The sequence below is a fragment of the Protopterus annectens genome, chromosome 8.part1 (assembly GCF_019279795.1).
Source record: "Protopterus annectens isolate FY-2018-M chromosome 8.part1, PAN1.0, whole genome shotgun sequence".
NCBI lineage: Eukaryota > Metazoa > Chordata > Ceratodontiformes > Protopteridae > Protopterus > Protopterus annectens.
This window is the reverse complement of record NC_056742.1, coordinates 518,500,116-518,515,909: the sequence shown is the minus strand read 5'-3', so window position 1 is coordinate 518,515,909 and position 15,794 is coordinate 518,500,116. Positions and strand designations below refer to the sequence as shown.

Below are 15,794 nucleotides of genomic sequence, written 5' to 3'. Positions count from 1 at the left end.
GGCTTCTCTGAACCCTGACTCTTTGCCTCCTGCTCCTGTTAAGCCTGATAAGTATTATAGGGTGCCCGTGGCTCATAAGTATTTGTTTAAGAGTCCTAGGGCGGACCCAGAAACTATTTCTCAAGGGCCTAAAGGTGTTAAGGCTTCTGTGGTTAAAAATCCTGTTCCCACTGATAAAGAGGCAAGGGCTTTGGATAGGTGGGGAAAGACAGTGTATACTTCTTCCACTCTAGCCATGAGAGCGTTGAATTGTCAGTTTCACATGCTAAAATATCAGAATTATCTCCTTTCACAATTAAAATCTAAGGTGGATGCTTTGGCGGAAGGTATTGAGTGTAAAGAGTTGCTGGATTTGGTTCATGTGTCTGAGCAAGTGGGTAAGCATTCTTTGCAATGTGGTTTTGATGCTGTACAGGCCTCCTCGAGGGTGGCTGCTACTAGTTCTGTTCTTCGCAGGCATGCCTGGTTGAAGGATCAGAATTTAGCTGAGCATGTTAAGACAAGGATTTTGGATGCTCCTTTACAGTCTGATGTGTTGTTTGGTTCGCCTGTGGAAGCAGTTTTAAAGAAAATGGAGGACAAAGCTAAGTCTATGCAGACTGTTAAAGATTTTTTGCAGGTGCAGCCACCGAAGTTTAGTAGAAATTGGCCTGCTAAGGGGTGGACATATCCTGCTTATGATTCCCAGTCTAGGGGTAGGTCTAGACGTGGTAGGGGCAGGGCTCAAGGTTCTTTTAGGCCTAGAACAGGAGTTCACCTGCTCAGACTTCTGGTGAGGGCAGGGTCAGTCCTTTCGTAAACAGACCCAATGACCTGTCTTTTCAGCTGCCAGTAGATTCTCGTCTGGCAGCTCCTTTGGGAGGAAGACTGTCTCTTTTCAAAGAAAATTGGGATTTAATTACTCAAGACAAATGGGTGTTGGATATCATTCACCACGGTTACATATTTTATTTCCATACAATGCCCCCTTTCAAAGGCATGCCAGACGTTCCTCCTCCACAAAGAAAGGAGGCTCACAAGCAAGTTTCTCAGTTACTCCAGATGGGGGCCATTCAGCCAGTCCCTGTATCAGAAAGGGGCCTAGGATTTTATTCTCGCCTGTTCCTAGTACCAAAGAAGGGGAACACATGGAGACCAATTTTGGATTTATCTCTCCTCAACACTTTTCTGGACATTCCCAAGTTCAAGATGTTGACGTTACAACAGCTTTTACCTCTGCTGGGCAAAGATCACTGGATGGTAACTTTAGATCTCAAGGAAGCTTACCTTCATGTGCCTATAAGGCTAAGTTGCAGGAAGTATCTGCGGTTTCGAGCTGGAAATTCTCATTATCAGTTCTCTGCATTGCCCTTTGGCTTATCTACTGCCCAGAGTATTCACAAAGGTTCTGGCTCCAGTGATAGCTTACTTCAGGCTTCAAGGAATTCAAATCTATCCTTACTTGGACGACTGCCTGATTCTGGCTCAAGAAAAGGAAGACCTTCTACAGCATCTGGAATATGTTATAGCAGTGCTAAGATGCCTAGGGTATTCTGTGAACGAAATAAAGTCCAGTCTAGTACCCTCTCAAGACATGTGCTTTCTGGGTGTGAGACTGAATACAGCAGCCCAGATGGCCTTTTTAACCCCGGACAAACAAAAGAGTCTGTCACTTTACTTCCATCAACTATCTCATCAGTCCGTGCTGACTGCAAGGACAGTCCTTCAAGCATTAGGGTTCATGGCATCTTGTATTCTGGTGCTTCCCAATGCCAAATTGCATATGAGGAAGCTACAATGGTATCTCAAAAATGTCTGGACACAGCACTGCCAGGATTTGGACACTGTCATTCAAATAATACCTTGCCTTCAAAAAGAATTCTTGTGGTGGGCTCAGGAATGTCACCTAAACAAGGGACTCTCTGTGACCCGGCCAGAGGCGAGTCAGATTTTAACGACAGATGCCTCGGACATTGCTTGGGGAGCTCATCTAAATGGAAAGTGGATACAAGACAAGTGGCCTGCCAGACTACAGCATCTACATATCAACATGAAGGAGATGTTAGCAGTCCAGTTTGCATTAATGGCTTTCAAGGAGTTACTTCTTCCAGGGCAGGTGTTGATTCTAACAGACAACACAACTGTCATGTGGTACATCAACAAGCAAGGGGAACACATTCTTATCCTCTATGCAGGCAAGCAATGATTTTATGGGAGACTGCGCTAAGCTTGCAACTTACTCTTCAGGCAAGGTTTCTGCCGAGCACAGAACTCCTTAGCAGATGTGTTAAGCAGACAAATCATGGATCCCCACCAGTGGAAACTGGATCTTCATGTATTTCAAAAATTGACAGTGTCATGGGGAACTCCAGACATAGATCTGTTCGCTTCTCCACTAAACCACCAGCTGCCACTGTTTTGCACAAAGGGGTTTCATCACACAGCTTGGAAAGTGGATGCTCTGTCTTTCAGTTGGAAAAACCTTCATGTGTATGCCTTTCCTCCTCTGCCTCTTCTTCCAAATGTACTATTAAAGGTCAGACAAGACAGGCCAAGGATGATTTTGATAGCTCCAGATTGGCCTCGGCAACACTGGTACCCACTACTACGGAGTCTGGTAAAGAAGCCTCCATGGCCTTTACCTCTGATTCCTCATCTGTTATCTCAGAAGGATGGTCATCTGCTCAATGTCAAGCTTCACTCTCTTCATCTAACAGCCTGGCATATTCTGTGTTGAAACACAGCAGGTCTCAACTTCCTCAACAAGTTTTAGATGTGATTATGGAAGCTAGAAGACCTAGTACAAGGAAAGTGTACAGAAAATGGAAGAGATTTTTATTTTGGAGTACAGCAAAGAATTTGCAGGTTTCTGAGCCTAATTTAAGTGTGGCTCTTCAATATCTTACTGAGTTATTGGACAAAGGTTTGTCCTTTTCTTCCATTAAGATTCATGCTGCAGCAATTTCAGCTCACTATGATTGTGACCCACCATTGTTTTCACATCCTTTATTCAAGCAGTTTCTTAGAGGGGCAAAGAATATAAGACCCCCACGTAGAGCTCCTACTCCTGCTTGGGATCTCAATTTTGTGTTGGAAAAACTTACTCTACAACCTTTTGAGCCTGCGGCTACTGCTGAATTGAAATACTTGTCATGGAAGACTGCTTTTCTGTTGGCTATTACTTCTGCAAGAAGGGTGTCTGAGTTGCAGGCCCTTATGGCAGTAGAGCCATTTTTGATTTTCCATAAGGATAGGGTATCATTACGTACTAATCCTTCCTTTATGCCTAAGGTGGTTTCTAGTGTGGCTTTAAACCAAACTATTCATTTGCCTACTTTTTATGCAGACCCCCAAAATAAAGGGGAAAAGATTTTGCACACTTTAGATGTACACAGGTAATTGCGTTATTATTTAAGCAGGACTAAGGATTTCAGGCAGTCTCAGCAGTTGTTTGTTTCTTTTGCTTTGAGTTCACAGGGCAAGCCTGTGTCAAAACAAACTATTTCTAGGTGGATTGGCTTTTGCATTGCATTTTGTTATTCCCATCATGGCAAGGAGATTCCAGCTGGGATTAGGCCTCATTCCACTAGGGCTACTGCCACTTCAACAGCATTTCTAAGGGGGGTGGCAACTAAGGATATTTTGGAAGCAGCTACTTGGAGTTCAGTGCATACTTTCTCTAAGCATTATCACCTTCCTATCTACTCTAAGTCTAGGGCTGGTTTTGCCACAGCTGTTTTGCAAGGCATGTTGTCAGCTCCTGCTTCTTTATGATTTGCCAGCCTCCCTTTCCTCTGCTTTGGGATTCTACCCAATAGTAAGGACTGCAGCAATGGGGAACGAAGAACATAGTACAGTTTTGTACCTACCATAAATGTAGATGTTCGAGGATCCCCATTGCTGCAGTCCAATTTACCCTCCCTCCTTCCGCTCTGTGTTTAGGGGTGGTTGTGTAGGTGAGGTTACATGCTTATATTTTTGTATATATTCTTGTATATATTGTACATGTTTTTGGTGCAGGTATTTTGGGCCTTGTCTTTTTAGGGTCTTCTGACATCTGGGGCAAGAAAAGACTGAGGATATGACGTCGGTCATGCGCATTAGTACCCTGACGTACTGACGTCAGTCTAATGCGCCCTGACCGACGTCAGCCTTATACTCTGGTATTCGGGCCGACTGGACGCGGACTATACCCAATAGTAAGGACTGCAGCAATGGGGATCCTCGAACATCTACATTTATGGTAGGTACAAAACTGTACTTTTCACTGTAGAAATGTTTTACTGGGCCACCAGTCAGACTAGAGGGAAAAGCCCTCTAATGCTATTCTTGGAATACTGTTTCTGATGGCATTCACCTCAGCCAGGAGAATGAGATTTTATAATCTCTTAAATTTGATTTTCCAAAGAGTTGAACTCCAGCAGACCCATCCTTCATGTGTCAATGGAGACCAGCTTAAATTGGTCAGTCATTGTTCTGGTATTTTTTTTCCATTTCATGAAAATAAAGTACTTTAATTTTTGCATAAATTTCCATAAGGTACTAATTTTTCCTAACTAGAGCACAAGACCTCTGAAAAAGCAATCAACTTAATTTCCTGTGCCTCACAGTTGCATCTTCCAGGTGTCCAAGGCAAGACTCCAGGTTAAGTATTGGATTACAGTAAGTTACCTCAAGGGAGGCACACTGCCCCAGCTCATTCTACTAGGTATGTGGACACTTGCACAGCTGCCCTCTGGAATTTTAGTGGATGCTTGTTCCGGGATCACGTGGTATAAAGTGAAAAACTTTACCAAACTATGTAGACCCCACTTGTAGGTCATCCTTTGGGCCTCCTATTATCAATGGGATGGTCTCAGAACAGAGATCATGTGAAGTGATATCTTGGGACTCTAAGATGAGCTGTTTATTAAATGCAAGTTGTGTTTGTCATAACTGTAGATTTTCTAAGAAATGGGTCAGTCTTTTGGTAACACTTTCTACCTCAGCAGGCCTCTCTGGGTATAAGGCAAGTTGGTTAGCCTGCTTAGGCTGTACACTTCAACCACAATCTATTTGACGGTCTTCATTTGACTTGGCATATTTCCTCCTTCCTTTTGTGGGCTTTTCCAAGAATTGGCTCCTCAGACGGATTAGTAAAAAAGGTGAGCTGGCAGTCTGAAAAAGCTGAGTGCCAAGTGGTCCTAATGCCTGTTGCATATAGTTTTTCATCTTACCAAAGGTGGACACGCATTGCATTATGGTAAGCACATAATTTTCACTTTTACATTTTCTACTGTGTTGTATTTCGTTAAGTTTAAAAAGTTGTAGGTGCTGTGCCTTGGCTTTCAGCTGTATTAGATCGTCTTGTATATTCAAATTCTGTGCTGCTTTCTAGGTAGAGGAGGAGTTACTGGAGCAAGAGTTCCTTGAGCGCTGTTTTCAGGAAATGCTAGATGATGAAGAAAAGGACTGGTTCATTCCCTCACGTGACCTGCCTCAAGGGGTTGGCCAACTTCAGCAGCAGCTTAATGGGCTCTCTGTAAATGATGGTCGTAATACAGATGACATTCTGGTAAGTAACAGGCATGTCTAGTCATTGCTGAAGTAATTTGATTTAGAGTTTCCAGATATTTAATGAAACTTCTAAGTAGTTTGACATCTTTAGTAAATGTTATGTATAATAGTCATGCATACTAAGCTGTCCTTGCCTTTTCAGCATGTTTCTCCTTCAGCATATGCACCATAATTAAGCAGTGATGACAGTGGTCAGAAAAAGTACATAACACAGATCTAGTCTTAAATTTTAAAAGGAAGATGCTAGTAGGTATCAATTATATGCTACATTACTCATTTGTAAAAGAGGCACAAGCTGGTCCCACAACAACTGTTAGACATTTGGATAAGTACAATGCTCGTAAGAGCTGCATTTATGTATCCTTTGACCAGGGTAGTCCCACTAGGCTTATAGCCTATCTTAAGCGAAGACCAGATGTGGGATTTGTACTACAAGGGGAAATTTTGGTCGGGGCATTAGGGAATTACCCCTACACTTGATAGTAGAGGGAAGAGTTTGTGTGTGATGCAACTGAGTTCCTATTTCTGGTTCAGGCATGGAGGCGGCCCAGAGAAACATGGAGGGTGTAAGCCAAAGTGAAATGGTGAAAAGTATTCAAAATGAGCGAGAAATGGTAGAATTACTACCAGAAATGTTCACAATTGATTTGGGAGCTGAGAATGTTTTTTAATGTAGAGGTCAAGAAGGAAGTGGAGGTGAATATAGATGTGGAAATGGATTTGGGGGAAACTTTCCAGAAAAATTTGTTAGTCCAAAAAGTGGAAAAATGCATTATTACAACCATCCAGTAGGGAAGGTTGCAGGATGTTTATCTGGATGATAAACCAGAGTGAGCCAGAAAGTGGAGCTGCAGTATCCTGATTGAGATTATGGAGAAATTAGAAAATGTGTCAGAAAAGGTTCCAGAGAAAGACTTGTGCTCAAACAATAGGAGAAGCGGTCAAAGAGGAGATGGGAATAAAGGAAACAAGAAATTTGTTTAGGTAAGCAGGAAAAAGGAATTTTTAGACCAATATGAGGTATGGGACAAAGTTGTTGTACCACTGGGTTTTAAAGTTGGAAAGTAAGAACTTTAATTTCTATTAAACATTTTGTGACTTTATTTGAAAACTGGCCAGGCTATGGAAATTTTTAGGGGGGTTTATGGAAAAAAGACTCTCCATGGTCAGAATTTTGTGCAACTGTTTTTTAGACAAAAAAGGGGTTTCGATTCAGAATAGAACTGAAGTAGAAGCAAAATAATTGAATAAAAACATTTGTTGACCATATGCAAAGAAGTGATGGACACTAAAAATGTATGATGAAAGAGGACTGGGGATAGAAATGTGAAGTAATTTTTAAAAATGGAAAATGGCAATATACCTAGTATTAATGTTCGTGGTAAGAGGTTTTGTGCCATATAAAGGACAACCTAAAAATAGCTATTTTTGTGTAAAGAATGATCATTTAATTAATGAATGTGACAAAGATGTTTGTGGTTAGACAAGTCATAATGCAAAGAAATGTGAATTAGTGTAAAAAATGTGGCAATGCAGGACATTCATGGTTGTAGTGTGAGAGAGACAAAATGAAATACTCAAGTTATACAAGAAAGATGTACAGGAAGACTCCTCACAACTGAAGTGAAGACTTTTTTAAATTTAGAAGTATAAAGAAAAAGATGAGACAAGGAGAGTGGCATACAGTAAAAGGCAAGAAAATTTCAATTGGAAAGAGGTAAGGAATAATTTTATACAACTGTTCTATAAAGCTGAATATTTTAGCTTTAAATGTGAACAGTAAGTAAAATAAGTTAAATTAATATCGTATATTGGTGTGCAGTTGTAGATGCTCAAATAAGTGTTAGAAGGCATAAGATTAACTGAAGAGGAATGGGTACAAATGAAGGCTTTGGAATGGTACTGTTTAGAATGTAGGTAAAGAAATGTGTTCAGTTATGTTCATAGGTTCATACTAGGCTATCTGCCCTAGGGCATTTACAAGCCTAGCCAGAGTGTGTTTGGCTTTTGCCACCCTTTGAATTGAGTTTACTGTGCCCTTTTTTTTAGGTTAGTTTATTGGACCTCTGTCTAATAGTGACACAGATGTAATCCCTGGGGTAAACCTACGATCTCCCATCCACTTGTCAAGATTCCTCTTGAAGAGAGTCCGTGAGGGGCTCTGCCTAACATGGACCGGGATTCTGTTCCAGAGCGAAGGGAGCCTCTGGGTTATGAATCTGTCCCCTCTTGCATGTCCTATTTCTTTCTGTGTTGAGGTTCAAGTCCCTCAAGCGCGTAGCTCTAAGGGATTTGGATTTTCTGAGGTGGAGCATATCCGTTAATTCCGGGTTGGACATAGCTTTATACGTCAGGCATAGATCGCCTCTAAGTAGGTGGTATGCAACTGAGTAGAGCTGGAGTTTCTTTAACTGAGCAGCATATGGCATCTTTTTGAGTCCCTTGATCCTCTTTGTGAGGTACTTTTGGGGTCTTTCTAGTTGCTGCAGGTACATCCCAAATGGGGCATTGTATTCTATTATGGGCCTGATGAGGGATGAATAAAGGGGCACTACGAACCTCCCTTGATCTAGATGTGAATCCTTTCATAAGGTGGGCTATATAGAAGGTCTTTCTAACCACTTTGGCAATGTGGTTGTCAAAGGAGAGATTACTATCAACTTGGGTCCCCAGGTCCCTAATTACTACTTCCGTACTTAATGGATTACCACCTATGTGGTAATTTGTGGGCATGTTATTTTTGCCAAAGGGTATGACTATACACTTTTTGGCGTTTAGCTTTAGTCCATGGCTCTGGCACCAGTTATCTGTCTCTGTGAGACCCTTTTGGAGGATGCTTGTGTCAGCTGAAGAGTCAATTATGGCGCCCAGTTTGCAGTCATCTGCGAACTTGGTCAGCCACAGTCTTCCTTTGTTGGCCTGTACCTCAGAAAAATATATACCGAACAAGAGAGGTCTCAGGACTGAGCCTTGTGGGACGCTACTTGTAACTGGTTTTGAGTCTGACATGGCTCCAGCAATTCTGACCATGTGGGTTCTGTCCTTGAGCCAGTTTGCAACCCATCTTATGACACGGGGGTTTATATTCAAGCTGGAGAGCTTATCTATGATGCCCGAGTGGGGTATTGTGTCGAAGGCTTTTGCGAGGTCCAGGTAGGCAGTGTGAACTACCTTCCCTTCATCAATGGCCTTGGTGACCGTTTCAAAGAAGTTGGCCAGGTTCAAGAGGCAAGATCTGCCCTTAAAGCCGAATTGGGTAGGATCCAGTGTCTGTTGGTCCCCAATGTCTTTGAGTTCCATGATAATCCTTTCCATAGCTTTGCAGACCAGGCTAGTCAGGCTTATGGGGCGATAGTTTCCAGGGTCCGTAGAGGCACCACCTTTGCGGAGTGGGACCACTGTTGCTGTACGCCATTCTTTGGGTACATATCCTGTAGTAAGGCTGAGATTAAACAGCAGCTTTACGTGAGGGTTTAGCTCTTCTTGGAGTTCATGTAGGACGCAACCTGGGACACCGTCTGGTCCCATTGATGCTGTGTTTTTTGCTTTTACAGAGGGCGGCTTTCACCTGAGCATCTGAGATGTTAGGGAGGCAGCCCTCTGCTGGGATAGATATTTGCTCTTTTGGGGGGGAGGGGGTTGCATTGAATCTGTCTGCCAGGATGTTTGCAATGTCTGTGGGTTCAGTGTATTTTGTCATTTTGGATCAACTCTGAGCATATCTGGGAGTTGCCACCCAGGTTCCTAACATAACTAAAGAAAGCCTTGTGATTATCTTTAGTGTCCTGTGCAATTTTTCTCTCTAAGCTGGCCTTGGAGGATTTTGAGGGATCGTTCTTTTTTGCTAGTACTGATCAGAGATGCCTTCCCTTTTAGGGATTTTGCTCTATCATGTAGTAGCTTCCTCCTTCTGTTGTACAGCTTATTTATGGCTGGGGTCCACCAGACTGGACGCCTGCCTTTGGAAGATTGGGTCTTGGTTTTGTTTGGGATAGCATGGTCCATGCATTCCTGAAGATGTCCATAGAATGCGTTTATAAAGGATTCTGTACTTTGGGCCGTAGTTTCCACTGACCCGGGGGCCTTGAAGGATTCCGCCTCGGTTTTGAGAAATGTGAAGTTCTTTTTTTGAGAAGTTTTTCACTGTTGTTTTCTGGGCTGGGGGTGGGTTTCGGATGTGGATATCCAGTGAGATTAATTTATGGCCCAATCTTACTAATGAAGGGTATACCACTGGTATGGAGCATAGAGTCCCCATGTTGGTGATGACCAGGTCCAGTATGTTTTCCCCTCTTGTGGGGATGTATGTTGTGTAAAGAGAATATAAAGGTATTGGATATAACAATAATAGAATTAGGGAGAATAACTGTAGTCTGAGATGGAAAAGCATGAGAGAAATTGTTTAAAAGTGTAATTGTGTAAATACGGATATAATAATGGCAGGGGATTTTAATTGTAACCAAATGAATAAAAAGGCCTGATATTAAAATAGTTAAAGAAATTGAGGAGTGTACAATTAAAACTATGGGACAATAATCACTACCTACAAAAGGAATTAAGTTGAGACAGAAATTAATGCTTGATATTAGAATGTTTAGGTACTCAAGTGAACAGAATATACTGATTTTCTGATCATGTGGCTATTTGGATAAAAATTCATGAAAATGAGGAATGTATTAAAATAGGAAAAGGAATAAAAAAATTAATGAAAAACTAGATATAGAATAGAAGAGCTTGTATAATTATGAAAACATTACTGTGAGACCTTTCTATGAAAATTAACTATTTGGTGGGCACAATTTAAAGAAATATAAAAAGGTATTTTTAGAATGTGTAGAAGAGGAAAAATGTAATGTGGAGTATTAAGTAAAGAGCCTTTTTTAATGGTTTAGAAAAATTGTATGAAAAAATATTAAAATCAAGAAAAATGTTATATAAACAAGTATTGCTTACGGTAAAAGGAAATTGCACCATACTTAACATTCAGCTGCGGGATTAGATAGTATTGACTAATGTGTATAAAGAAAAAAATGGTATTTATACAAGTAATGAATGGATGGAAAGTGGGATTAAGTACAAAGAAATTTGTACCGGGGGTTTAAAATTCATGTTTTAAGGAAGGAAATAAAAATGTGAAATTGAGAGACCTATAATGTTAAATACAGACTGAAAAATGGAGAATAGAGCACAAAAAAATGGAAAAATCAAAATTTGGAAGAAAGGGAAGTTGATTTGTTGTGGTTTAATGAAGTAATTGATAAAGTAGAAGTAATGGTTATGATAGGTGATGTAAGTAAGGCATATTGTATACATTATGAAGCAGCATGGAGAATTTTGCAGGCATGTTAACAGTGACAAAATATTACAAATTATTAAATCATATGAAAAAATTGTGAAATTGAAATGGTTGGATTAGGGAAGATGTGAAAATAGTGTGGAATAAAACAAGGATATCCTGCCACCAGTGTAATATTTTCATTTGGTTATGAATGGTAGTTATGGAAATAAAATGACAAGTAATGGAGAAAATAAAATGGATGTACAAATACTGATGATGCATTTGTATGCTGATGACATTGTAGTAATGGGTAAAAGTTATGGATGGAGAAAAATGAAAAATTAAGCATAAGAAAACTGGTGGTGAACATGAAGTGTACAGATGCATTGGGTTAAGTATTTGGTAGAAGTGAATATAAACGCGGAATGGGACAAAGTTATTAGAGGAATCAAAGATGTGGTTTTCTGGAAAACATTTTCGTGTAGAAAGAACATGTTTGATAAACACTATAATATTGTGTAAAATAGTCTGTATATTGCGAACATTTACATAATACTGAAGTATGAAAAATAAAGTGATATTTTCATTTATCTGAGGGTCGATTGAACCCTGTAGAGAGGGATTTTACATATGAAAAGAATGGCGGGGCTGGGATTGATAAATCCAATTGTATATGCAGCTTCTTTAAATATGTATAAAGTATTAAAAAGGAGTTACGAAAGATAATTTGGTAGAAACAATGTAGGAAACAAAACGGGAATGATTGTTAAAGAATTTCCTAGTAAAATTGTTATGGAAGCTAAAAGAATGAAATAGAAAAGAACAGAATGGAATGACATGAAATCTTTTGTTCATAAGCAGTAATGAAAAATACAAATTATAAATTTTTATGGAGGTTGTATATAGGTAAATTGCCATTTAAAGCAAATATGGTCTACAAAAGTAAATGGAATAAAATATATGAAAAGTGTAAAGTATGAAACTACAGAACACGTGTTTTTAAAATGTGAAAAAATTCAAGAATTGAAAGTAAGCATGATTAGGTTAAAGATTTGAAATGTTAAATATGGACATGATAGAATGTGGGTATTATGGGACAAGATCTCAAAGGGCAAAGAAAATGGACATTTTATGTAACGTGGGCAGTGTGGAACAAGAGACTTAATGAGATCAACTACAATGGAAAATGAACATTGACAAAAATATTGGAGAAAATATGGTTTTGGTTGTGGGTAAAAGGGTGGTGGGGATACTTGAGTGTTGCTCATGTAAATATGAAGTGTAAGAATGTTTACAAACTCCTAATTTGTATTGCTGCTAGATGATGCCAGAGGGCTTCTAAAGCAACAAGCAAGAGGCCTAAGGGAACCAGCAACATGGAGGAAGAAGCTCTGTAGTGTTTGGAAGTGGAAAGAGAATTTTGGGGGGGGGGGTGAATATGGAGCTTCAGAATATAAACTTAAGATTCCTGTGTGGGGGGTGTAACCAATGAGCAATGTTTAGCTGTCTCCATGGTGAAGGAAGCAGGCAAATCTGTTGAAGTGGTGCAGGTAACAAAACTGGTGTCTTGAGGGCTTGCAGATCTGTAATAATTGAGCAGGATGATGCAGATGACAGTTATGCTGTTTCATGGGCTGAGATGGCATGTAGCTTTTCAGAAGTGCCCAGGCTGGTAATGTGGAAAAGTAACCAAGTGATGTGGCAGCAGAGAATACAGTAGTGACACATTTAGAGTAAAGTGACAGCAAACTGAGAAAGGTGTCTGGTTTTGTGGCAGCAGATAATGCAGTAACAGCATACAAAAAAGAATAGCAACAAAGTGTTTTGTTGACATTTTGTAAGGGAGAATTTGGTAACTGTTCTGGGTTTTAAAGCTAAAGTTTGGGCTTTAAATATATGTACCCTATATACATTAGGGCAAATTGTGACAACACTTAAGTGATAAATTCTGGAACTGTGCAACTAAAAGATTTTTTTCTGTGTAACCATTTGTTTAGAGAGAGTAATTTTAAGTTTGCAGTTTAGAACTGGTGAAATTGACGACTGTTGACATAGGCAAATTTACATTTATACAAAAGTAATCAAACTGCATTTCATTCAAGATGGTGATTGACTAAGTCTACACCCTATCCACAGAGCTCCCGTTACAATTACCGATAATTTAATCCGCTCCTATCGCCAAATATCACTGTTCTTCTACAGGATTACATTACTCTACCTTGATACTTCGAATTCGGTAGCTTCCCGAGCTAATTTAGTCAAAAGATAAGCTAATTTAATTCATTCTTGCGTCTGGGATCCTCGCCACGTGTACCCAGAGGGCCCTCTTGTCTACTAATATATCTTAAGAACCATCTTATCTGAGGCATGGCTGACTATTCTGAAATTATGGAAAAACAAGCTACCAAAGCAAAAATTTCCACAGTGCTATCTCCTGAAAAGGATATAGTTTCCAAAAGACAAAGGACCACTAAACAATCAGCGGACACTAACAAAGCACCTGCCAAAGGGAAAAGTGATCCCAACTTCCACCTCGATGAACTGAAACTAGCACTATAACCTATCCAGTTAGCCATACAAGGCTTTTCTGAACAACTCACTAATTTTGGCAAATCTATTAATCAAGTAATAGAAAGAGTTGACACACTCTAGCACAAAAACCAAGCTAATGAGACCCTGATCCAATCCTTATCGGAAGACCTGTGCGCCAAGGACACTGTGCTGTTGGAGCTGCAATCAAATGTAACTGACCTGGAGGCGAGAAGTCGCCGCAACAACATACTAATCACAGGATTACCAGAAGCGTATGACAACCAGAACCTGTTATCAATTACCAGACAGATCTTTGTAGAGCTACTGGGATCGGAAAACAACACAGAGAGCCTGGTAGTAGAGAGGGCACACAGAGCCCTTCATAAACGCCAAGACTCTTCCTCTCCCAGTCAAATATATACTAAACTGTTAAATTTCCAGGATACGCAAAGAATTTGTCAGCCAAAAAACAAAAACACTACATGGAATAAATGCAAGCTCACCTTCTCTCAAGACCTGCCTCATTCAATTAAACTTAATAGACAAAAGCTTGCCCCGTTCTGCGCAGACCTGATCAAGAGAAATATTAAATTCCAGATGCGCTATCCGAATGCCCTGTCCTCCTCTTACAATGACAAGAGGTTCACGGCAAATACTCCACAGGAAGCGAAAGAGATTTTTATTAAAGTTTTTAACAAATATCCTGCTCTATAGGTTTTGTCTAGCTACTCACTTGCATCAAGTTTCGTTGAAATCAAACTAAGAATACACTTCTATATTGGATTCATTCATCTCATTCTACAAGTTCAATATTTAAGGCTTCCCGCCCCCTTCATCAGTATTATCTAGCGCTGACCTTGACTGTTGTTGAGTTTTTTATTACTTGTTTGATCCTAGGTTCTTATCTCTAAGTGGAACCTTGTTGATTCTGGACCTGGCAGCCTTAGGGTCATTTAAGGTGGATGATTTCCGGTTGTTCCCTTTGTTGTTACTAGTCTCCTGCCTTCAAGTTTGACAGCCACACCTAAACCATCCTAAATACTGGCGTGTAGACGCTCTTCTGTAAATATACAAGGGAGCTAACTGTAAATTTACCCCTTTTGTAATTGGATATTCATTGCGCTAACCAGTATACTGAGTACGTCACTCACATTTTGCTGCACAAAATGCTTTTTCATTATACCCTGTAGTACCGCGCAGTCACCAATGATCAAGTTATTGTACACCTTTAACTCATTCATGGATGCTATTGCACAAATATTTTAAAAGCTATCAATGTTTGGCGAGTCAAGCAAACATCATCTCTTAACTGTGACTGCTTCACTTTACAGACTCGAAGGCTTCACCCGTCCATCCGGCGAAATAAATGCTGACAAGATCCTTCAAAAATAGAGCTTTGCTGCCAATACAGCGACAAGAACCTGAATGACTATTCCATCAAAATGTATTTTATCCTTGCGCACATTATAGAACATTTAATTTACTTAATTTAAAATGGATGTTTATAATTTTTTCCTTTCCTGTGCGCTGACTAATCTAAGTCTTTGTTCACATCATTTGTTGACAATTCTGTCTGACACAATATAATCCATTTAAGTTCATTTTAAGTTAAGACCATTTTCTTTTCATCAGTAAATATCTTAACTGAACTCAGAGATGGTGTTTACACCAACCAGACACATATATACATTGAATGTCAACTCAATACTTAAAACAAATTAATACAGTAGCAAAAGTAATAAATCATATTATACTGTATTAACTCTTTCTTCTTGTTTTTCCTATCTTTCTAATTCCAAGCATATATATACGTTTATGAAGGATTATGTGCTCAGCTCTCTCCTTATACCTAGATAGATTCTTACTAAGTGCTCTTCGACTTTTCGACCTATTTGCTCTATAACTCCCACATGCTACCACTTACTAAATTTTTCCTCTAGATACTTTTATTTGGCTACTCCTACACACCTGTTTTTCCATTACTCCCTAATCTCTCTGGAGCTCATGGAGAGTTATTGTTATAGCGGGATATAGGAGATGTACTTGAATCATGGCCAAGTTTGAGGGAGATTCTTGAACGGATAGGAATCTAGGTTCTAAAGAAAATTTAGCCTTAAGGTGAGAAAGAGTCAGATATTAGGAAGAAATCTAGTCTTGACCATGAGTTGTAACATTTCAAGTAATATGTATAGGTTTCATTTTTAGTTAGGAATCCGAGTAAGATGCGAAACATTAGCTCCTCTAGGGCTATAGATGATTGACGATTGTAAGAGGGAGATTTACTAGTACGATCTATATCAGGGTCAATAACAGCATTCCAGTCTCCTACTATAATGTAGTGGTCATTAAATGTAGAAAGGATATTATAGATATTAATGTGTTAATGAATGCATGGGCCATATAGATTGAAAAATAGGATTGGTTTGAGATTGTGAAGTCGGGAAGTGAA

General features: G+C 39.7%; 1 protein-coding gene across 1 annotated transcript in view; it reads left to right on the top strand.

The window, feature by feature from the left end:
* The first annotated feature begins 4,932 nt into the window (after positions 1 to 4,932).
* Positions 4,933 to 15,794, top strand: part of PAIP2B (poly(A) binding protein interacting protein 2B) — a 235,651-nt gene continuing 224,789 nt past the window's right edge. The window contains exons 1-2 of the mRNA XM_044081650.1: positions 4,933 to 4,980; positions 5,357 to 5,533. Coding sequence (XP_043937585.1) covers positions 4,933 to 4,980; positions 5,357 to 5,533 — 225 coding nt within the window. The remainder of the gene's footprint in view (positions 4,981 to 5,356; positions 5,534 to 15,794) is intronic.